At 46.6% G+C, this 25307-nt stretch overlaps 1 protein-coding gene across 3 annotated transcripts in view; it reads right to left on the reverse strand.

Moving 5' to 3' along the window:
- LOC135912902 (retinoic acid-induced protein 1-like) overlaps nt 1–25307 on the reverse strand; it is a 66839-nt gene that overhangs the window by 37898 nt on the left and 3634 nt on the right. For 2 of the 3 annotated variants that reach the window (XM_065445500.1, XM_065445498.1), the window contains exon 1: nt 1111–1388. The exons of the other annotated variant lie outside the window; for it this stretch is intronic. In XM_065445500.1, coding sequence (XP_065301572.1) covers nt 1111–1126 — 16 coding nt within the window. In that variant the 5' untranslated portion in view covers nt 1127–1388. Of the gene's footprint in view, nt 1–1110; nt 1389–25307 lie in introns of those variants that run through there. 3 annotated transcript variants of the gene reach the window in all.

Below are 25307 nucleotides of genomic sequence, written 5' to 3' on the forward strand. Positions count from 1 at the left end.
GCGCCAGGCGGCTACGGCAGGCATCCTTATCTCGAAGAGGCGGGCCGCCGCGTCTTTTCTCAAGAGTGCGGGCCCCCCGAGGGGATACGGCCCGGGGAAGGAGTCAAAGAGTGCGGCAGAGAGGGAGGGTACTAATTAAATCTCCACGCGCATACACACAAACACGCACGCACGCGCCGGTGAGCGGCGGCGAAGACGTCGACGACTGCGGAAGCCCGCCTGGGCCACGCAAGCCGGCAAGCTGCCGTTTCCAAGGAAACTGGGTTCCCTGGGCTGACAGGGGCGCGAACGCGGGCAGCCCGTTCTCTCCCCACCAACCCCCCCTTCAGCCGCTTCAGTGCCACCCGCTACGTAGCACCAGCGCCGTACGCCCAAACAGCTCACGCGACCTCTTTCTCCTCCAGTTTCCAATCGATCTGAGCCGTAGGGCCGTAGTACGAGAACACCCTCCGCCACATCGCCCCCCCCCCGCCGTTCCTTCCGGGCACAGTGCGCTCGCACAGACGAACACCACCACCACCGCGGGAGCCTACTCCGCTGCAGAAACGAAGCCGCGCGCGCGCACACACACACACGTACAAACGCCAGCTGTGCGTGCGTGTGCGCCGGGTGGCTCGTTACGGCCGAAAAGTGCCATCCGTACCAACAAATGCATTGCGCGACTGCCGCAGGCTAGCCTAGCCTAGCTGCGTCAGATTGCTGGGGGCTGCTAAGCCTAACCAGAGCAGACGTCGACGCCTGTTTCCGCGATGAGAAGAGGTACCACTTACTACACACACTCTGCGACGCACACACCGCCGCCAGGAGACGACGCGTGCGCCGCGACACTTTCGACTCCACCAAAAGCGCTTTCAGGCGAATAAAACCAGCCCGCGAAACGCACCACGACGGATGTGCGTGCTTCTCAACACGGAAAACTGAAACCTCGCAGGTAGCGGAGCGCGCACGCACACTCCCACAGATGCGGCTAGGGGCGGCCGCTCGACATCCGTGTTTGTTTACATGGCGGATCGGGAGCGAGCAGACGACAGCCAGCTGCTGTTGCTGCTCGCTTCGGTACGCGATTGAAGGATTACGAAGAAAAGGAACACCGCAACGCAGCACACTCACCGCACCACGCCAACATGGCCGAGAAATCCAGCCGTGCACACGCTCACTCGCTCGCCTAGCGCTGCCGCCGTCTCGTCGGGTCCCCCGAATGCCGGCTCCGCTTCTGTGTCCGCCGCCGCAGCAAACCCATCGCACGTCGCAAGAGAGAGAGCCTCGCGTCCGAGCGAGCCGACAGGACACGCAAATGCCTTGCGACCGGAAAGCCAGCGGACGGCAGGCGCGGCGGGAGAGCGGGAGGCGCCGGACCGAGGCCCGTCGTTTTTACTTTCCCGCGCTTTTTCCTTCCCCCCCTCACTCCATCGCTTCCAAGCCGCTTCGACCCTTCACCCCTCCCTCTCCCCCTCTTCGCTTCATCCCCCCACTCTTTCATCCCTCCATACTTCACTCGGGCTTCACTGCGAGCTCGGCCCCGATAGATAGATAAATAGCCGGCGCGGCACAGAGCTCCACGCCGCCTTCTCCTCCTCCCAGAAAACACGCAGCGGGAGGCTCAGTCTCCTACGCTGCTTTCTCGGTGCGTGTGTGTGTGTGTCTGTACGTGCGTGTGCGCGCACGCCGCGCTAGACTTCACCTCCACTGGTTGGGGAAGCGATAGAGACGGACTGGCACGCTGCCTTCTGCTCCCCCAAACAGAGCGCAGACGACAACGACGACGAATGCTTTTAAAGAGCAAGAGAGGGCCGCCATTCCGTTCCTTCGCTTCTCTCACAGACGTACATGTGTACAACACACGCACACTCTCGCCTAACACATACATGCGCACACACACGCGCGTGGAGAGATGATTGACAGGCGCGCGCCCCTCGCTTTTCGATCGTCGCCCGGCCGCGCCTTCCCCTTCAGGAGCTCCGACGCACTGGATTTCGTTTTCGCCGCTGACGCCATCTGTGAGCGAGCGCGTCGCGAAAACTCCCAAGCGTCGGCGGCTGCAGACTTCCAAAACACCCAGAAAAAAGACAGCAGGAAAGGCGACCCCGGCATTCCGAAGCGCGCCCCATGGGCTATCACCGCCTACAAGCGGCGAAGGACGTTCAACCTAATACGAACGCATTAGCATGCATTACGATATCGAAGCAGCCTCGAAGGTCCCGTAAATGCGGCGGCGATGAATTAGCAGCGCCACCGCACGAAGGAGCTCAAATATATGCAGGCGTGATTCTGTGCTCTCCAAGAATGCTAACTAGAAAAAGGAAAGGAAGGGGGGGGGGGGGGGACTCGCAATGCGCCGGAGGAGCAGCTTGTATTACGCCAACTAAAAGTAAACGCGACACGAAGGCACGCGGCCCGAAGAACGTTTGGGAGCGTACACGCATTCCCTACGCGAAACCGGCCCTCCATAGCGGGAAGCCTACCACCACAAACTGCGCCCCCAAGAGAAGGCGCCACTTATCAGATGAACACACAAAACGGTGGGCACGAAGCCAGCTGCGCTGGCGGCGGAGACCAACCAGCCAAGGATAAAACGCGCGCACCGCTTACGGCCCCAACGCATGTAAGCAAGCACACGAATGACACGTACGATCGCGTTTACTAGCACGGAAAGCAAGGTGATTTCGCCCAAGGAATCACTACCCTCCCTACGCCGTCTGCTCTGCTGCGAGCGGTCGAACGCATCGGACACGGATTCTCGAGCGAGATGCTGCTACACGCGCTTAGAATTGATGGAACACGGAAATCATCGTCGTTCACCTTCTTGGTTTATACGCACTCAGCAGTCCATCGAGTCCGCTGAACGCCAACTTCAGTGTTATTACAGTGCTTCATTTATTTATTATTATAATTTTCCTTTTTTGGGGGAAGGGTGGAGGTAACGCAGGATTTGGTCTCGAACCGATGAACAAAAATTTTCAAAGAAAATGAGACAATTAAGGCAATCAGCTTTTTTCTAACACTAGAACACCAAATGAATACGAGAACAAACTTAGCGGTCAACATCACTCCCAATAACACGGAGCTTTACATAAAAAACAGTAGAAGGGAATCCGCCGGCGCTAGCGGTCTAGGGAGCTGCAATTTCCAATCCGTTTTTACCAGCAAGTGTCCTGGCCAATTGAGCAGCATGTCGGCCGATCTAAGGCGGCTATACGATTCCCGAAATACGCGGCCGCCCAGTTAGAAGGGGACAAGTACACATCCTACACATTCACCAGCCTGACCTGCTTGATGTGTGGAGTCCGGCTTATACGTTTTCCCGTTGATACGAAATTTTAAAACAGAGTTTCGACCATCGCGGACATTCATTCAACGGTGTTAATGATGACTCGATCCCCCTCTGATAACGTCTCTTTCCAAGCGGCGCCGCATTGCCGTACACAGTTTACAAAAAAAAGAAACTGCGCTTTCGATTAGCAAGCGCATGCCATGCAGACGTTCCGCAAGAAGCATGCACATTAGAGAGTGTTACATAAGGGGACGCAAGAGGCTTGCGTACGCAAGAACTAGGGGCGACGGTACTGCGCATGCGTAGACCCAGACGTGTGGGTCTGCGCATGCGCTGTATCGTGGCCCCTACTTCATGCGTCCCCTAATCCATAGAGTTTCGTACAAGAATTACTAGAGGGAACTCTGGCGCTAGTGTCTACGGGAGCTGCAATGGGAGCGGTTGTCCCAGCATGGGAATTATGGGAAGTAGATGGATTTGCCTAAACTTCGTCATTTCGGCTTCAAACGGCTTTGTAAACTCGTCATTTTCAACAGTATATTGCGCAAAAAATAATTACATAAACATAATTAAAATGGCCCGATGGCAGGATTCGAACACAGAGGCTCTACCACAGAAGCTTGATATTGAAACCATTATGCCACAAACGCATCTATCGACAAGCGAATGAAACGCCCTTATGAATTTATCGCGGGCATGCCAGTGCCTTGAGACGCTTGGCGCGTTTCGATTTGGGCACATAGACAAGCTCAATCGTTGCAATTAACAGCAATTGTACGCGTTCCCGGCGTCTTCTGCACTTCGAAGAATATAGATTGCGCCGAAATATACGACAATAAGATTTATATAGCGTAATATGCAAAGCCACAAGAACGTCTGAATCCACGAGCCCGAAGATCAGACAAATCCGTGTACTTCCCATCATTCCCATGGTAGGACAACGACTGCAGCGCCAGAGTTCCCTCTAGTAATTTTTGTAGGAAACTCTATGCCCTAATCTAAAGCTCTCTAGCGATAGCAGCTGGGGAAGCACGCGCATGTGCAGATAGACTGACGGTCAAGCAAAACGCGAGCCAACTTTCTTCCGGCTAAACTATAGGCCAAGAAGTTGTTCCGGAGCTCGTTTATAGTACTGTACAAGTCACCGTCACGCTTAAACAGAACTCGCCTTAACCCCTTAACTGCCGATGACGAGTTGGATCGTCGTAAATTTCTGGTAATTCGTGCAAAAAAAAATATTAAACATATGGCGCAAAATACGCAGGTCCTGAAAAAAGAAAAGTAAAGAATCTGCAATTCTATAAATGTTTTCGGAATTCGTTAAGGTGGTTAGGGTGTTAAAGGGACACGAAGTGTTAAAGGGACACTAAAAGAGAAACAATAAGACAGACTGACAAAGTATTATTACAAAACTCAAATTTTCGTTAAATTTCGCGATAATCGACTGATTATTGGAATAAACAAAAAAATCAACGTCAAAGTTCCATCTTATTTAATTTCACGCCGAAACTTCAACGTAGTTACACCAGCGTGATGTCACTAATTTCAAAATATCTTGTTTTTCTCACTTGGGCCGCGTTGGAGGCTGAAGAAACGTTACCGAAACTTGCCATGATGAATCTCTGGCCCCCCCTTTTTTTAGAACACCACGGAGCGCATTTCACCTATAAATAATTGAATAGACCCTAGCAGGTGAGACCAAAATCTGCGACCTCACGGCGATCTGGATCTCTAAGTCGCCACCAGTAATAATTTTTTAACGTCTTTTCTCATCCACCGCGATGAGAGGTGTTTTTAATAATGCGGAAGAGGTAATGTACTAATACGGAACATTTTTTTTCTCCTTCTCTATTCTGCTCCTGGCACATGGTGGCGGTGGTCTCCGATAGGATTGCGTCGAATGCGTTAGCGTAACACCGGCTCTTGCTTTGAAAGCTGTCGAAGTTTAAATCCTCGAAACCCGTGTTCGCTACAGATATAGCGCCTCCGCTGTTTCGGGTTAAGAGCGACGGTGGCTTTATGCACTCAAGCAAGCAAGCAGGCAAGCAAGAAAGCTCCCACGCAAAGCACAAACTGCGAGCAACAAAACACGTTCGTTCGGGGCCTCCTCTCCCACGCCGCCTGGTCCGCGAGGGAGGGTCAGAAAACAGAGATGGTGGGTGGAGAGGAGGGGGGTGGCTTTAATAACGAGCGGAGATGAACATGACGGTAAATGAGGGTCGGAAGAGGAACAAGGGGGAGGGAAGGGAAGGGAGAGGGTCGAGGGAGAGGCGCACGCGACAGCGCGCGCTGGCGAGGCGTTGGTTGAAGAGAAGGGAGGGGGGGAAGAGGGGGAGGGGGGACACCGTGAGCCGAAGCCCTGTTCTCCGATGACGCGGATCGATGGGGCTTTGCTTGTAGCGTGCGGACTCTTTTGTCAACGCCGGCCGGGCCAGAAAAGACGACGACAACGACAACGACACTCGTACGGCAGAGGAAGAGAGAGAGGGGGGGAGGGAGAGAGAGAGAGTCGAGGACGCCATGCAGGCAAGGGAGTACGTACCGCGCGTTTTCAGCGGGTGGAACCGTCGCTAAGTAACCCTAAAACCTACATAGTCGCAATAAACGCAATGTCGCGAAAAAAGAAAATGGCGTGAACTCGCGTAAAAAATGCGCAAGGGACTAAATGCTCCCCACAGAAGGCAGATGTAGTGAGAGAGAGAGCGGAAAAGCTGTATGCTGCTTATCCGCTTTCTATCAGCAGTCACCGCTTTCTCTTTTTTTTTCAAATATATTTTCCTTTCGCGAGCCCCGTGAGTTCGCCACATATGCCAGGCCGCACGTCCACGGTCCCTCCTCGTCCGCGGTGGTGGCAACGTGTCCACGCTTATCTCTCTCTCCCCCTTTCCACACACACATTATGTGGGTATATATATATATATATATATATATATATATATATATATATATATATATATATATATATATATATATATATATATATATATATATATATATATATCACAAGAAGCCAACAAACGAAGACACCAAGGACAACACAGGGAAAATTACTAGTGCTTACTAATTGAATTAAAGAAATACAGAAATGATAATACGTTATGGAAATGAAAGTCAATGAAAAAGACAACTTGCCGCAGGTGGCAAACGATCCCACGTCTTTGCTGTACGCGTACGATGCTTCATGAATTGATATATATATATTTAATCAGCGAGGACAACGGGAACCGAGAAACTCTGTTTTGGTTTATGTGTATCTAAAATTTGACGTTCGTTTCCTGCTTGCGGACAGAACCTCTTGACAAATTACAATTCATACAGTAGTTCCCTTGCCCTCTCGAAATCTATTTTCCTAATAAAAGGAACTGCATTATTTTTTTTTTGCTTCAACTCTTCAGCGATGATTTCATGCATCGCCTCCATCAAGCCCATCAGGGGATAACTGGTGCGGCAGCTTTCCTGCTGTAGCAACTATGCCGCTAAACTTAAAAAAAAAAAAACGGGATCTTACGTGACAAAAACTACGATTTGATTACGAGGCACGCCGTAGTCGATGACTCCGGATTGATTTCGACCACCTGGGTTTCATTGGCGTGCCCCGAACGATGCCCGGTACTCGCGCGTATTTGCAATTCAGCCAGCCCCATCCGAATCCATCCAAATCCATCCGGGGGATTCGATCCCGCGCCCAAGGGGCACCTTTGCCGTCGCAAGGGCTTCCGGAAGGAGAGGAGATTTTAGGCAAGGCCAAAAAAAAAAAAAAAGGCGCGGAATAGGCGAATGACGGGGGGAGAGGCCGGCTCCTCGAAGTTCTCGAACCCCAGCGCCGTATAATACCACGTCACAGATTTAAACTGCGGCCATAGACTCGGGTCTCGTCACAATTGTTCCCAACTTCGAACCCAACTTGAACCCAACTTTCGCGTGTGGGATTCTCAATCGTTGTAAGCGATTTCTTATTGAATAACTGAAAAGGCGCGGAATAGGCCAATGACGGGCGGAGAGGCCGGCTCCTCAAAGTTCTCGAACCCCACCGCCGTATAATACCACGTCACAAATTTAAACTGCGGCCATAGACTCGGGTCTCGTTATCTGTTTGTCATCCGTAGCGAAGCGGGCGACACTGCATTCCAAAGAAACCAAAAGACTCGACATAATGAGCATCGGGGGCATTTCCTCCGTCACTAATAGCCCACAATACGGGGAACATAACGTTCATAATGGCAAAGCCTTCAGCGCAATTCAATAAAGACTGGGACCTGACAGAGACACAGGACACGTCCCTGTCTTTTTGAATAGCGCTAAAGGCTTTGCCATTATGAGTAAACCGCACCAACTAGCCCAAGAATCAGCATTGTTGAACACATAGCATCGATCACCGTTGAGCAATGTAAGGACGACAAGGCCCCTTGGTTCAGGCAGGCAGTGTTTCTTCAGCCTTTAGTCTTGCCATCCAAGACTTTCACTCTGTCTGAACTAATGCTGAATGAATGAATGAATGAATGAATGAATGAATGAATGAATGAATGAATGAATGAATGAATGAGCCGGAAAGCCGGAAACCTCACACTGACAAATCGGCGTCGAATTTGCGGCGCGAATTCATACACAAAAGTGAAAGTTGGGCCTTCCTTTTTCTACACCAGAAATCAAACCTCTTTTCTGCCGAATGAAGGGAAATCGAGTTTCGAAAGAATACCAGACCACTATAAAACGAATTTCGCACGGGCATTTCGAAGGCCTTCGAAGTGTAGTCTATATCACTATAGGGGGTGCGCGTATATCCGAAATTTCGAATGCGAATCGAATGATCCCATGCTATAGTCGTTTCTTTTGAATGCACAGGGTGATTTTTTTTTTTACCTGCACTAAATTCTTAATTGCCGCTCGAGGCAGACGGCACATTTCTAACCCTAGATCTAAATTACTCGATGAGGCGGACCATTATTTCTACGAGAAATTAGAAATTAGCAATTATTTAACACAATTACGCTAATTATTTTTATAATCGACTGTTTTATGCCACATATTTCGATCTAGGAATTGTAGCTATGATGGTATGAAAAGCATGTCAACTTACCACGAACTTTTTTTATGCTGTTAAATGCTGTTTACACATATTTACTTTAGTTTGCGTTGTGCAGCTTGTATTACGCGGTTTCTATATTTGATTAGTATAGAAAATATTGATTAGTATAGAAAATAAAGTACAATAAAAAATAACTCCCGGGATGGAACCAGTTTCGAGCTATCAACGTGTCAGACGAAACGCATATCCGATCCAGTTACTTTTGTGCATCAATGCATAAAGCAGTGTTTTTGTAAAAGAAGTGAATAAAAAAACGAAAAAAAAGAAAACGGTGCATTTTTTACCCCAAGCACGACTCGAAACCGGCGACACCCTCAGAAATCGTTTCAAGTCGACATGCCGTGCATACTCATTAGCTACAATTCCTAGAACGAAATATGCGCCAGAAAGCAATAATTTTTTTAAAAATGTTAATTGGCGCAATTACGTTAATTATTCAATTAGGCATTTTGATTCCTCGTATAGGAAATGGCAGCCTCTTCCAGTAATTTAGATCAAGGGTTAACATAACGCTGCTGCCGCAAATGACGGGGACGAAACAAGGCGACAAGCAGCGTCATGTACCAGAAGGCACAGTGCGCCCGCTGAAGGGGTCAAGTGCGATTACTACAGCCACCGCACATTCTGTTTTTTTTTTTTTTTTTCAGAGAGATACAAATTCGGTGCGACTGGTCAAATAATAAATCGGAACAACTTTCTCGTGTGGTCTTCCCAAGCGCTGTAAGCGATTTCTTATTGAATAACTGAAAACTATCGAGCAGAAGTCGTCTGGCCGCCCGTGCGTTCGATCGGGAGCTGGTGGCCCCCCTTGCGCAACATTTTTTTCTTTAAACAGCGATGCCGTCAATAAGCTATCGGTGGTCCGCATTTTCCGTGTCCGCGTCCATTGGCGGAAAATACGGAACATCATTCGTTTCAGCAAAGAACAGGCGCAAAACAATCATGCGAACCACCTGATGGATGATAAGGCGCCCTTGATAACAATGCGAAGCACGTAGCGCTCTCCGCATACGTTCCCCCGGTAAAGCTTGCCGTTGGGCAACATGCCGGCAACTCGCGACGATATTATATATATATATATATATATATATATATATATATATATATATATATATATATATATATATATATATATATATATATATATACACACACACACCAGATTTTTTGTCCTTTTTTTTACCGGAGAGATTCGACAGAAGTGTTTCGTGTTGCTTCCCAAATGAGAAAACATTCATATTCGTGCTCGATTCGGAAATGGATGGATGGATGTTATGAGCCTCCCCTTTGGAACGGGGCAGTGGGTTGCGCCACCAAGCTCTTGCTACTATACTGCCTAATATCCTACCTAGGTTAAACAATGAAAAAAGACAAAAAAAAAAACCACTATGAACTACCACGCCCAAATTTTCTGATCCCCTATTGCGAACTGTGCTTTTGTACGTCTCCGTCTTTTGTCGTTTCCCTACTTTTCTTCCACCAATCATCAAGTCGCCTCTTACTAATGTCTATTGCGGACATGTTTGCTTTACCACTGCTCCCTCTGAACCCAGCGCCCCCTAGTATCGACTCACGGCATAGCAGCCGCTGCTATACCCGGGCTCCTTCGACGGCCGTCGAGTCACAGCACCTTCCTGAACGGCTAATTAATCGCACGGCGCGCATTTTTACGCACTCGGCGGCATTTGACGATGCTCGCCGTTCTACGCCTATCCTTAATCGCACTCTTTCGTTCACATTAAACCTTGGTCATATTCGTGATTCTCCATTATGTCACACAACTTCATTACACTCCCCCCCCCCCCCCGATGGTTCAGAGAGAGCGAGAGAGAGGGTCTGCTTTGGTGCACCGTGAATATTGAGAGAATATAAAGCAAGCATGGTGTAACAAATCTTTTTCAAAATAAGCCACCATAGCGCATATATATATATATATATATATATATATATATATATATATATATATATATATATATATATATATATATATATATATATATATGGGTTGTTTGCATCCCGCTAGGCCCTTCGCCATAGCCGTCCAATGAGGAATTCCACCCTCGTAAGCAAGCTGCTTGCACACTCCGCCAGGCAATAATAATAATAATAATATATGGGGTTTTACGTGCCAAAACCACTTTCTGATTATGAGGCACGCCGTAGTGGGGGACTCCGGAAATTTTGACCACCTGGGGTTCTTTAACGTGCACCTAAATCTAAGTACACGGGTGTTTTCGCATTTCGCCCCCATCGAAATGCGGCCGCCGTGGCCGGGATTCGATCCCGCGACCTCGTGCTCAGCAGCCTAACACCATAGCCACTGAGCAACCGCGGCGGGTCCGCCAGGCAACGTCGCATTCCCCTGGGACGCGGGCGTTCTGGGCCAAACAGGACGTTCGATTAGCAAGCCTTCAACCCAACCCCTACCCCGCGATTCGTATACTGTCCCCCCCCCCCCCGCCCTTCTCATTCGCTAAAAGGCAGTCGCGTGGTGCACTGCGTCATTAGTGTATAAAGCCACGGCAGGTACGCGAACGCACCCGTGTCGGATTCAGCCCACCAGACGCCGCCGCGTTTTCTGCGCCAAAAGGAAATGAACGAAAACACTAACGAATGATGGCGCCCGCGAACCAAGGAACGTAAGAAGCTTCTGACAACATTATCTAGAGAATAATCTGGCGCTTCGACGCGGTTGTGTATACGCGTGAGAACGCCGGGATATGGCTTCGGATTGGCATCGTTCTCGTAAGGCCAGGACACTTTGTAGGCGCGCCTGGCAAGCGCCGATTAGTCTGTTACAATGCTTCGTTGTTTTTTTTTATTAAAACAGCATGTCAAAAGCATTTTTCTAAACTTTATTATGACACCATAACCTGTTTTATTGAAACGCGACGATCTGTTGTGCTTGAACGTACAATTTATTCGAAATGTCGAAAGTATCGTCGGGCCGCTAAAGTTGCAAGGCAGACGACAAGGTCCACGCTTGCGCTGCGATAGTTTGTCGTCTGTTCATGCTTTCGTTGTTTTTTTTTTATTAAAACAGCATGTCAAAAGCATCTTTCTAAACTTCATTATGACACCATAACCTGTTTTATTGAAACACGACGATTAGTTGTGCTTGAACGTACAATTTATTCGAAATGTCAGAAGTATCGTCGGGCCGCTAAAGTTGGAAGGCAGACGACAAGGTCCACGCTTGCGCTGCGATAGTTTGTCGTCTGTTCATGCTTTTCTCCGCTCGAGTTTGCACAGCAGGTGCGTAAACTTCATTTAAAGATGCAACGCGGGCGATTCAAAACCTTTTATGAATATTTTACCATAGGAATGTATTATGTGTGCAGCCATATTTACGATTTAGACGAAGCCTCGCTAGACACAAGCCAACACAGGCTTCGCACACCCAAATACCATCATTCCCAGGAAGGCACAGAGCCCGTTAAAAAAACTCCCATACGCAGTGGCGCCAGATTTCCCTCTAGGTTAATATTGCGGGAAACTCTAAGCAAACGAAAGATGACATGGGCGTGTCGTGGATGGATACTACGAACACAGTTTCTGAAACAGGGTGTTGGCTGATATCACCAAGCTTGTTATCCCGGCATTTCTTTCTACACTTATTATCGGCTTTCAGAAGGAAGCTTTAGCTCGGGCGCTCCTATAGAAATACATGTGAAAGGAGAACTCGTTTTTCTCGGCAACCACTGGACCAAAATTTGACGAGGTTTATTGCATTTAAAAGAAATACTTCAAACTCCGGTGACTGTTTGTTTCGAATTTTTTATTTAGATCGTCAATATTTTACTAGAAATTGGCAAAAATCAAGAACGTTTAAAAAACGAAACTATCAAGTTTACAACTCTGTAACTCAGCAACGAAAAATGATAATACAATTCTGTGAATTGCATCTAATAGTACGTCTAAAGAGAACAAAACTGATGTTACACATGAATCTAAAAAAAAAAGATTGGTAATATGGATATACAGCTTTTGCAGAACCCTTGTACACAACGTAACAAATTCACGTAAGATATAAAATGACACATCGAATTTGTCCGCTTTCAATGGTCTAATGAATGCCGTTTACAAAACCGCGATATCTGTTCTTGATGCAGAACTATGAATATGTAAACTTTGTGCTTCTATTTTTTTCAAGCTTCTGAATTTTTCAAAATTCCTTAAAAAATTAAAACTTTAAATAAATATTCCGCTTCCAACAGTCACTAGACTTACCTTTCTCTCTCAAATAGAACAAACTGCATTAAGATGATCTTCATGAAATTTGTTGCATTTGAGAAAGTTAAAACTCTGACTATTGGAAGCGGAATTCTGATTTAAGGCCTTAATTTCTAGAAAGAAAAAAATCGACCGCGCCGCCGCCGCTAGAAAAATAAATTATGGGGTTTTACGTGCCAAAACCACTTTCTGATTACGAGGCACGCCGTAGTGGGGGGGCCTCCGGGAATTTCGACCACCTGGGGTTCCTTAACGTGCACCTCAATCTAAGCACACGGGTGTTTTCGCATTTCGCCCCCATCGAAATGCGGCCGCCGTGGCCGGGATTCGATCCCGCGACCTCGTGCTCAGCAGCGCCGCCGCCGCTAGAGAATGCGGATGAGAACGAGCTCTCCGCGCGATACACGCTTTCCGCTTTTCGCGCTTCCTCTCTGAACAACAATGAGCGACGCAACCGATGGAATTCAAAACACCTGAAGAGATGCGCTCAAATTTCGCATTAAGAGGAAGCTTTAGCTCGGGCCCAACTCCGACGCGGCCTATTCAAATACATGTAAAAACGCAAAAACGTTTTTCTGAGATAACTCCTGGACCGATTTTGATGAAATTTGTTGCATTTGAGAGAGTAAGATGAATTCTAGTGACTGTTGGAAGCAGAATTTTGATTTAGGGCTTGAATTTTGTTAGAAAGATTTTCAAAAATTCAGGAGTTTGAAAAAAATAGAAGCATGAAGTTTACAAACTAATAGCTCTGCATCAAGAACAGATATCGCGGTTCTGTAAACGGAATCCGTTAGATCATTCAAAGCGGACAAATTCCATATGTCATTTTACATCTTACGTGAATTTGTTACATTGTTTGCGAGGGTTCTGCAAAGGTTGTAATTACATATTAATACATTTTTTGAGGTTCATGTGTAACATATCAATTTTGTCCGCTTTAGATGTGCTGTCAGATACAATTCACAGAATTGCGATATCATTTTTTCTTGTTGAGTTACAGAGTTGTAAACTTGATAGTTTCGTTTTCTGAAAATTTGCGATTTTTGTCAATTTTTTATAAAAAATTAACGACCTAACTCGAAAATTCGAAACCAACAGTCACTAGATTCTAAGTTGTTTCTTTTAAATGCAGCAAACCCAGTCAAATTTGGTGCAGTGGTTGCCGAGAAAAACGAATTCTCCTTTTACATGTATTTAGATAGGAGCACCCGAGCTAAAGCTTCCTCTTAAGGAGCATCGTAATCGCCGGCGAATTTTTTTTTTTTTGATGTTGTTTCCCTTGTTTGCACCCAGTTCACGGTCTGTTTTTTTCCCACTTTGTTTTTTGATGACTCGTGGTTGTCTATTTAGACTTTTAAGATTACCCCGTACTTGGCTGCCAACTTCAGCGCCTCGGCACCAGCGCCGCCATCGGGGAAACGCGGTATTATCGGGGCCTCCAACGGGAAGGACAGTGTAGGAGGAGGAGGAAAAAGCTTTATTTGCTCTAATTGGTTAAACATTAGCAGTGGCAAATGTGGTCGGCCCTCTTCACGGTCTTCTTGCCCATCTGCGCAGGGTCGACGCCCCTATTCCAGGGCACAACTGAGGGTGGCTACTCGGTGAGCGTGCCTTACTAGTCCATGCTGGACTTTCGGGTCGCTGCTGGAAAGCGCCCTCTCCCACTGCTCCGCACTCGGGTCTTTTATTTGAAGGAATTGATGATTCTGAACGCATCCCCCATATAATGTGATATAAGGTGGGCTTGGCGCATTAATTATGCTTAAGAATTTGAATGGAATGCTGCAGCGTGATGGCACATGCCACCACCCTGCTTCAAAGGGCAATCTACTATTATTCTAAGTCGTTAGGGTTTACACAAGAAGTTCTGACAACGACAAAAATGTTCATCTATATAAATCGGTGAAAATAGCCGGGAATACTATTGAACATGTTTGGTTGCCGTGTGCAGCATTTATTTAGAGGTGAATGAATGTCTTGCCCTTCGGATAGCAGGGCAAAACGTAACTAAATGAACCTGCATTTCCAGAAGGCTAAAAGGCGGATGGAGAATTGGTGGCGTAGGGGTAAGGAACACAGTAAAAAACAAAAACAAAAAAGAACAGTAATTCTTAATGGCAATGTGACCTCTTAAGATGCGACGGTTTGTTAATACGAACGACAGCTATAATGGGCTAAGGGAGTATATGCTCGTAAAATACACCCTTCAGAGAGATCCCTCCTCGTGCAGACGACAAAGTTGGTGGCACATAGCTTCAGCAGAAGACAATGCGTTACCATGCGACGAGAAGGCGCACGGCACACTGAGCTGGCGTGTCGAATTTGCTTTCCTAGAGTCACCCGTGCCTGCTTTCTCCCGCAATTGTCTGTGTAGTTGCTAACTGTAGCTCACGAACCCTCGATGGTAGGAATTACAGCGACCGCAAACTTCTGGTGCAGACGGCGAGCAACACAGCGACTTGCAAAGGCGTGCCATCAAAAGGAGCCAGCGACGATCAAACTGCCAACGTAATAAACAAGCGGTAAAACTAAAGGATCCGACCCCGATAAAGGCCTACATCCAGGCTACACAATAGACTGTTGCCTCCATCGGTTTCAAAAATTTAGGGCAAGTCAACTAAACGGATTACCAACTAGCCCGAGCCGTTAAGCCCAGTCAGTCCAACACTTCACCTGAGATGAATGCGCGTCTGCTTGGTCAACTGGCACTCGTGTTTGTCGTCTGCTGTTACAGCAGCAACAGACGACGACAGACAACAAGGTAAGAAAACACTTTCGCTCGTGTTTGTCGTCTGCTGTTACAGCAGCAACAGACGACGACAGACAACAAGGTAAGAAAACACTTTCGCTCGTGTTTGTCGTCTGCTACGACAATACTAACTACGACAACGAATCTCTTCCGAGAACATATTCCGACGAGCACGCGCTCGTCTCCTCCCCGTGTGGAGCCTCGTCGTCAACAGTTCGCGCGCCTTCTGTGAAAAAAAGAAAAACATAAAAAACAGGACCGCATCTTCGCTGACAATGGACGACGACGACGCCCCGAGGTGCGCGCGCCTCTCCGCAGAGCGGCGAGCGCCCCGCGCTACGCGTACGCCCGCAGCACAGCGCAGCCACAGCCCCCGCCGAACTGCACCGCAGCAATTCCGCGCAGTGCGGTCAAAGCTGCGAGCCGCGTCAGCCAACCAGAGAAGAACCGAAAGGGATTCCTCCACTGTCCGATTTCGATCGCCCCACCGCGCGACGGTCGCTGACGTTCAACGGTAGTTTCATCGGTTTCATAACGGAGGGAATAGTAGCGTACAATTCGTCTTCCCCTTTCCTCTTCGTCCTTCCCCCCCTGGAACCCACACAACCGGCTCTCGTTACTCGATTGGCTGACACCAGGGCTGCAATGCACGGAACTGTTAAGACGCGAGGGAGTACAGTTCGGATCGCACGACGAGAAGGGACCGCGGGAAGGGGGAGAGGGGCGGGGGAGAGTAGTGGAGCTGCGAGTTCCGAAGGGATTACGGCGCTGGCGCGCTCACACGATGCACTGCGCCAGCGTACGCCCGCTTCCCTATCGCCGCTGCTTTCTTTCCCGCTTTCCCTGTTCCCATCTGAAAAGGGGGAAATGGGGACGCGGAAGGTGCATGCGCGGGAGAAGACAAACCCATAAGCAACAACGACCCCTTGACGACAACGCTGAGTCAGATGCGGGAAGGCGACGCCGTTTATCAGTGGCCACGTTAGAGGAGACCACCATGGGGATAGGGGGGACAGAAAATGCGATGGAAATAAGTGAGGAAATAGGAACGCTTTCAATAATGCAAGGTTTGTGTCCACTCCGCGGAACGGCTTGGAAAAGTACGTGACTTATTGTGTGCGTGTGTGTGGGGGGGGGGGGGGGGGGACATGGCGCGAAGAATACGGGACACAGAAGAGGTCAAGAACCAGAAAGGGCGAAGTGCAAGTTAAGGCAGAAAGCTGGGTTAGTTGGTAACGAGCATAAGGCGGCACGATTACTAGCGTAACAGGGCAGGGATTAAGGAAGAGACGCGGGACTACGCTAGGACCACGCTAAGTGCAGGAAAAGATGCAATAAGATAAACGCCGGCCTTATTGTGCTTGGTTCTCTATCTCCCGTCTTCGCGCTGTTATTTTCCCCAAGTTTTGAATAGACGTAACTGCTGCGTGCGTTTGAGACTTCTTTGGTATGCGGCCAGCGCGCCGATACCAATGGCCACTCACCTCAACGCCCCTCCATCCCTTTGACAAACTCCTTCACAATGCGCTGCTACCGGTAGTCTCGACAACGAATAAGAACGGTCCGCACAACGGCGCTGCTTTCGAGCGGAAATTAGAGCAGCGGTGCGCCCCGCTGGATGCTAATTTACTATGCGTTTATCGATTGACGCTTAGTGAACTGCGTGTGTGTGTGTTCCCTGGTTTCTCGCAAGGAAATGCTGTCAAACGATTGGGAGAACAGTCCTTTCTTCGACGATCCTAATTTCGCCTTGTACGGTGACTTTCTCGACATCTTCCACCACCCTGTCCCCGTGCCTTTTTTAGTGCGCTGAACTAGCATTTAAACATAAGAAAATGTAGAAAAAATTTGGAACGATCCATCATGTAGCTTGCAAGCCTAAAGTATTTAATAATCGAGCTAATTAACGAGAAACAAATGATTCATGAACACTGAACACCACTGTTTACAGCTTATATTGAAGTTATATCATTATTGCCACGCATAGGCACCGAATGCATGGTCTATTTTTCGTTCTCCTCCTCTTTACTACTGAATGAGAGGTGTGCTATTAGCCATTTTTGTAAGAGCAAAATATCCCTGTGTTATCACTCATATTGTTCTACGAGGCGTCAGATGTGTTTTGTGTGACATTTGTATCTGTTGAGAACAACGGGTGCAGAAGGCTTTTGTCAGACGCGTAAAGCTCCTTCAGCTTCTGTTCCTTTTCTTGTGCACCGTATGCAAGAAAAACCTACTACAACTACTGCCACTGCTACTACAGAATAAAACGCAAGTTCTCGCGTTCAGGAAATCTCTCGCCGAGATGCTTCTCTAAAATTTTCATTTCAACGCAGACAGCAAGGTCATTTAACAGCGTTGAACGCTAGCAAGGCGCATCATCCCTTTAGCGGTGGCCTCTGTTGTCGCGCAAAAAAAGCGGACAGCCCCTTTCGCCGACCGATAGTACCTTGTTCTTTTTCTCGTTTCGCGAGGAACCGACACTGGCTCTCGGATACTTCCCCGCCCCCTCGGGCACGGCAAGAAAGGCGGAGTAGAAAAAAAAAAGAAAAAGGAGCTGGGCTGCATCGAAACCCGCGCCAAACTAAGGAGATTAGCGCCACGCGCGGGCTCACGGCGACCAACGCAGTGCCAGAGCGACGGCACTAAACACGGCGCTGAGAGACAATGGGAAGGAAGCAGAGAGAGAGAGAGAGAGACAAAGAGACGATAGAGAGAGAGACAATGAGACGTGATAGAGAGAGAGGGAGAGAGAGAGACGAGCGTGTGCGCGCAACGACCACGTCAGAGCGCGCAGTCAAGACCACCGCACACCGACGCGGAGGGGAGGCGAGGGTGGCTCCCTCTGCCGGCGGACAGAGAACTAACGGAATGGTAAAGCGAACGCGGCTCGCCGAAACGAGGATGAACTGAGACAGACCGGACAGAACACCCCCGGCGAGAACCGCGCGGAATGAATGGCTCGGGAAGAATCGCCCCGGGGATGGGCGGGGAACGCGGGAGTGTCGGGGGGGGGGGGGGGGGGGACAAGGCTGGGGGCACATTCGACGCGACAGCGCTGCCGCCGTTGGAAAAGTGTCGGACGGCTGGACAGGTCGGCACGCAAGAGACATGCGCCATTACGTTTGCAGTCGGGCTTCGCGGACAGAGCGTGCAAGGGTATAAAGGGGCAGGGGGGGGGGGGAAGGGGGGACAGCGGAGGTGCAGATGGGAGGGAGTTGGCTCTCCACTACTGCATTCCGCCAAGAGAGCTTTAGCACAGCGGGCGCATGTTTAAGTTTATCGGAGTATCGGGAAAGGACATGCTGGCATGGAAGAGTAGACGAGGGCAGAAAGAACGGCAACACTGCATGACAGTGCGCCCAACCAAAACAAGAAATTTTTATAGAGGCCACTAACTGTGTTCTGCCTCGTACTGGTGTAGACGTGTCCTCGGCAAAGCTTTCATATTTCATTTCCGCAGCCCACTATAGACAGTTCTTTGCGTGGTATGGTTGACTGAAACGTCACGAAATGCCACCACCAGCACTGCTCATCATACTTAGTCTGGCATTTCTGAGTACGGCTGCATTAGTCATGCCTCTGCTATGCTAAAGGTATTTTAGATTATCTAGCTTCAGCGGCAACTGCATATGTGGTTTGGCACTGCATCCTCCAAGCTCAAGGAGTGCAAGAACAGTAAAGTATTGAAATAAAACTTGTGTTTTGAATAAGAAAATAGTACCTTGTTTCAGATATTAAACAGAACACTAAGTACCTCTCAATCCAAAATGTGGAGTGACGAATTGAGCAACAAGGAAACGAAAGCTCACATTCTGTCCAAAATACACAGCGCTGCATGAGAAGGGCAGGAATTAAAGATGGATTCAATGTGGCACCACATAACCAAGCAACAAATGAAAGGTCAGCACAATGGCTGCGATCAATTAAATGACAATACCAAAAGCAGAACATGACGCCCATTTTGCCCAATATTTGGAGATTACAAAACCATATGTAATTAAACACGCTTCATACGCAACAATACCATTCAAAGGATGAAATCTGCAACATGGTGTCTTATTAACAATACAGAAATTGTGAGCTCCACCAAAGAAAAAGGTCTTAGCTTTGCAAATGCCAGCATGCAAAACTTACTTCTTCTAAGTATGTTTCAACACATGTAAAGCCAAATACAGCATTTGAAGGAATTACACGCAGGACTAGACATACCTCCTAAAATTCGGACATTGTTGCAATATCCTTAAAGGATAAACTGTGAAATCATGTGTTCTATTAATGACACAGAAGTTGTGAGCTCCAATGAAGGAACACATTAATCTTGCAAAGAAAATAAAACTGGAGCATCCTTTGGGGTCACCGTGGCTTAGAGCATGGAAGAATGCCTCCTGTGTATGCTTGCTCAATAACCACACCCACTCTAATGCGACAATGCTGCTGGCAGCATAAAATACCAATACAGAGAAATGGGCTTTCTTTAGCAGCATGCAACTAAGGTGCCTAGACATTTATGACTTCTCTGAAACTGCATGAGGAATGGGACTAGACTGGACAAAGACAAGCTCAGCCTACTGCCAACAAATTCATTTTAGGACCCTGCTGGATATTTCAGGCCGAGTTGGTGGGAATTGAAACAGACAGTTGTCGGTTGCAAAAGTGTGCATTCCACGCATTTTCTAATTATTGCTGCCCATCCACCTAGTTAACCAGCTGCAAGCATTAAACAACAACAAACAGCAAATGCTCACACCATAGGTCGGGCACACTCACTGATGAGTAGACCCACTCCCACTTGCTCCACAATCGTGACGTCAAGCGTCAGCGAGTGATGTAGTGGCTGTTGAGTACAAACAAAAGTCAGTGTTGGTGCTTTCCAGTGGTTGTTGAGCAGGAAAGCAGCCGACTGACAGTGAGTGTGAGTGGATGCATGCATGTGAGAGAGTGAGTGCAAATTAGTGCGAATGCAAGTGACTCTGAATGCGACAAAGTGTTGGCGCACAAGTAGGAACACAGGTGAGTGTCAACTACTAGCGAACGTGCACGAATGAGTACTACATAGCCTGCGAAAGTACTGGTGAAAGCGAGTGAGTATCCGCTAATCCACTCATTGTCCCTTGAAGGCCCCCCTCTTAATCACCATCGAAGTCTTTTGAATCAGTCCTCGAGTTTCTGCACAGTTTGCGAGGTGCAGTGACTTTTCATATAATTACCTTCATATTGAGACCTGTGGCTCAAATAGAATACAAATTCAATATCACCGTACATTCAGCAAGAATGAGGCACTTTCATTATGCGTTTAATTCCAGAAGACAGTGCCTCTGTTCCATCATTACTTAGAAGCGGACAAAATAAAACAGGACAAAAAAAATATTTCCACCAGTTGGGAATTGAATCCACATCTTTTGCATTACGCATGCAACGCTCTAATTGAGATGCCACGGCATCGTTCTCTCGTCCACTTTCATGGGTATTTGCATATAGGTATTACATCTAGCCCTGGGAGTGTGAGCTAGAGTGGCAACCACCAGTCTTTTTTGTCCACATTTGCTTCCCTTTACTATATCATATGTGCATTCCAATTAAGAAACAACAGCAACTAAGAATCCAAATGCTTTCCTTGACTTCAATGTCTGTTGGCTTCAAGTGGCTTCAAAAAAAAAAAAAGAAAGCTACATGGTTCTTCTCATTCTTTTAGCTTATTTGTTGCGCTCAACACACTGATATTGCTTTTAAATATTTGCCACATTTTGTGTACACAATTTCTGTTCCATCTATGTTGCAGGGCCCGCAATACACTAGCACATACAAGGCCTGATGTGACATTATACTGAGGCAGCATTTCCACCGCAACCAAAGAAACGTTTTTTGAATTTATGGTGCTAGAAACTAACTATATATGTGCATGCTTTCACTGTGGTGTAGTCTATCAATATCACAGTGTCATGGAAAACCAGTTGACACAACCATGTGAGGCCCTTCACTTGAAGAAAAGTATGTGAGCAATTTTATGCAGATGAATTCTTAGACCCCAAATATCATGCCACTTCGAAACTCGGTAGACCATGGGGTGCTTGCAACACGGGGACTTGCATTAACCCTTAAGTGATCTTGACAACCACAGCTTGACATGGGCACCCAATGGTCACTTTTCTGGCATAAACAAGCCTACGGCAATAGAAATTATATTGTCATCGCTTTTACTGAGTTGAAATTTTCACATTATCTACAGACATTTATGCGTTTTATCTATGATGTTAAAGCACGTGAAATAAAATAAAAATTTTGCTATCTCTAAAAAATATTTTGCCCTTGAGCGATTAACCAGTTCTAGCCTGTTTTCACAATTCAGCAACGTAGTTTCAGAGTTTCTAAATCAGACAAAAATTTTTAACTGAGAGAAAGTTGGAGCATGTGGTCACGTGTAAGCTGTCCAGGAATTGCATGTCACCATGTCAAAATTAGGAAACAATGCTCTGTCTATGGAGTTTCCAAAGAAGCTGTATAAGTACTTTTAAGAAACTTGCGTGGCTACATCCATTCAGGTGCGCAAATTGCAGTCATTTGCGCACAAAGTTAGAAAGCTTGTTGTATGGTGTTTTGAGACACAAACAATCCAAACTCTGCAATAGCAACTCCTTTATCAGATGCCACAAAGTTTGAATGCTACATCAAAGGACATACAATGAGAAAGCGTGAACAAATACATTATATATACAAATAAATTAAAAGGTCCGTGTTTTTAATTATTGTCTTGTTAAACACACCATTTCAGGTTTTTTCTAGCAGGCCCACAAATTTCGACCTGGGGTACCAAACTGCGAAATTATGTTTTTGTTCTAAATTGATTGCCCAATAACCCTTGGGGCACCAGGTGTTTTTCCGAGATGCAATGAATTCACTTTCTGTCGGGGTAATAAAATACAATAGCAAGCTTTAAATGCAGATCCTTTCTAGTGGCAACATCTTGCTTGACATTTTATAAATTTTTTAATCGGAAGATTAAACCTAAAATTAACATTTAAGCTAATTAATTATTTTAGTTACGATAAATGGTGTTACTTGGGCAACATGGCCTCTTCGTCGTCATCATCCCTTGAAGACCCCTCTTAATCAACATCGAAGTCTTTTGAATCAGTTCTCGAGTTTCTGCACAGTTTGAGAGCTGAAGTGACTTTTCACATAATTACCCTCATATTCAGAAATGCATCTTAACCTGAAGCTCATGCTTGACTTGGCCTAGATGACGCCTGTCGGGAACGGGCCAAAGGAAATGCAATGATCGTCGTTGCCGCGTTCACACCAGGCATCATTTAGATCAAGTCAAGCTGCTGATGATGATAATTTAATGGTATCCTCTTTGAAACAGGGCAGTGATAAACAAGCACCCAGCCTCTTTGAGTTAATCAGGTGTGCTATACATGATCTTTATCCTAGGATTTTTGCATACATCTCCTTAACATTTTATTTCTTCCTCGACACTTCTCTATCTACCTTGTACCGCACCTATGCGTATAACGGATCTGGTTGTACCAATATTTTTTCATGCTTTATTTCCACTAATACATTAAATGTCTCTTGCTTATCTTTACTGCTGACCAGTTGATGCTTCCGTCCACTTTTAAGAGGAAGCTTTAGCTCGGGCCCAACTCCAATGCGGCCTATTCAAATGCATGTAAAACGCAAAGACGCTTTTCTGAGATAACTCCCTGGACCGATTTTAATGAAATTTGTTGCACTTGAGTGAAAAAGTTAAATTATAGTGACTGTTGGAAGTGGAATTTCGATTTAGGGCCTGAATTTCGTGAAAAGAATTTTCAAAAGTTTGAAAGTTTGAAAAATATAAATGCACAAAGTTTACAAATTAATAGCTCTGCATCAAGAACAGATATCCTAGTTCTGTAAACGGCATCTATTAGATCATTCAAAGCGGGCAAATTCGACATGTCAATTAATATCTTGCATGAATTTGTTACGCTTGTACATGGGTTCTGCAAAAGCTGCACTTCCATATTACTACTAAATTTTTTGAGATTCATGTGTAACATATAAATTCTGTCTGCTTTAGATGTACTATCAGATGCTATTCACAGAATCGTGATATCGTTTTTCCTTGCTGAGTAAACTTTACAGTTTAGTTTTCTCAACATTTCCGATTTTTGCCAGCTTTTAATAAAAATTGATGATTTAAATAAAAAATTGCAAACCAACAGTCACTAGATTTAAAGTTTTTTTTTTTAAAGTTCAACAAACCTTGTCAAATTTGGTGCAGTGCTTGCCGAGCAAAACGAATTCTTTTACATGTATTTCGATAGGAGCACCCGAGCTGAAGCTTCCTCTCAAGTCCAAGGGTTTCTGGAAGGTGTACATTACCTACGGGTCTCACTGGGTTAATCCCTTCGCACTGCATTAAAATGTGCGGAGTAGTCTCCGGATTTTTGCAGCAGCATACGCGTGCCTCATCATGTCGCGAATATTTGCTCCTGTATGCTTTTGTTCTTAGGCAACCAGCTCGAGCCTCAACAAGCAAGGCCACTGCACCTTGAAGTATGGATTTGAAGTTAAAATGTATTTCTGAATATGGGATTTAGTGTTCCTCAGGCAACATGGCCTCACTGCCGCTGCCATTGTCTCTTGAAGACAAACCATTCTTGAAATACTGTATTGTTCAAAAAATGCACGGGCTTCTTGGCACCACCTGACATTTCAGAAAACAAGAGATGCAAGCTACCCCTACAGCTGCTTTGTTCTGCCAATAATTGTATAAAATCAAAGCCTGCCATAAAATTTCAGCTTTCAAACAACTTCAGAGTAAATAGGTGGCACCAGTCTGCCCATGCTTCACATCCTCAAATTGTCTTGGCCACTGCCAGGGGGTGTGCGTGGGCTGCCAGATGAATACAATCCTGCCCAGCAGTTAAAGGGTTAGGAGGTTAAAGAAACACGGAGAGAGCAATTAAATGAAAAAGCCAAACTATCACATATCCTGCGCTAACAGGAGGGCTTGCCTTGCAACACATTACGATCTACTTTCAAAGGGAACACATGAGTGCACAACACACAAATTTTACCCCCTCCCAAGTGTACACTCTCTGTGCTTTGCAACAGATGACTTGCGGCTTGGTGGCACTGGCATCATCTACACATGCCTACACAGTGCACTTACATTACTTCAGCTGGCAGTTGCAGCTAGAGCACCGGGAAAGTGAGAGCTACACATTATAATGTTCCCTTTAACAGTAGACTACACTGTACATGTTTTCTGGGCAAAGCACTGGCATAAAACAAAGGCTCCTTCTGATTCCCTGCTCCTCCAGAGTTTCTTAAAGGGACTGTCCCCTGCTTGGAACATGTCTTTAGATTGTGGTGGGTATGAGAACATTGTGTGTCATACTGACGGAAAAGAGCATGCTTGCTTCCCATAAATAAGGAAATATATTTCGAATTTGGCTCTGAAAGCTGTGCAAGAATGACATGTGTCGCCGCTCGATGGGAAACGGTGAAACCGATCCGTGTACCATCACATAAACAGAAAGCCACACAGGGAGAGTTATTTTGCTTCTATACAATAGTATACAATATTGTATTGCCTGAAATTGTACTTTATGCTCTGCTGCTGACTTCTGTTTGCGTGAGACTTATTTCTTTAGTTTACAGCTAGCATGCGTTGAAAAGTGCTGCCGTCTGGTACAATCAAATGGCGTAACAGTGAACGGAGTGCTGCATTGATGCATGGCCTCAGAGATTGCTAACGTGTCCAGTAATCAGTGTTGCCGCCATCCATACATAATTTTTTAAGAGACCACAGAAATTGAAAAATTAAGTTATAGGAATTTCTACTCACTTTCCAAAGAAACCACTGTACATTGAGACACTTCGAATGGTAGGCTTTCTATAGCACTGCAAAATAGAAGGTCCTTGAAAAATGGTACACAGTACCTCGAACACTTAGAAGCACAATTTCTGTC

Source organism: Dermacentor albipictus, chromosome 8, assembly GCF_038994185.2.
Source record: "Dermacentor albipictus isolate Rhodes 1998 colony chromosome 8, USDA_Dalb.pri_finalv2, whole genome shotgun sequence".
NCBI classification, from domain to species: Eukaryota; Metazoa; Arthropoda; class Arachnida; order Ixodida; family Ixodidae; genus Dermacentor; species Dermacentor albipictus.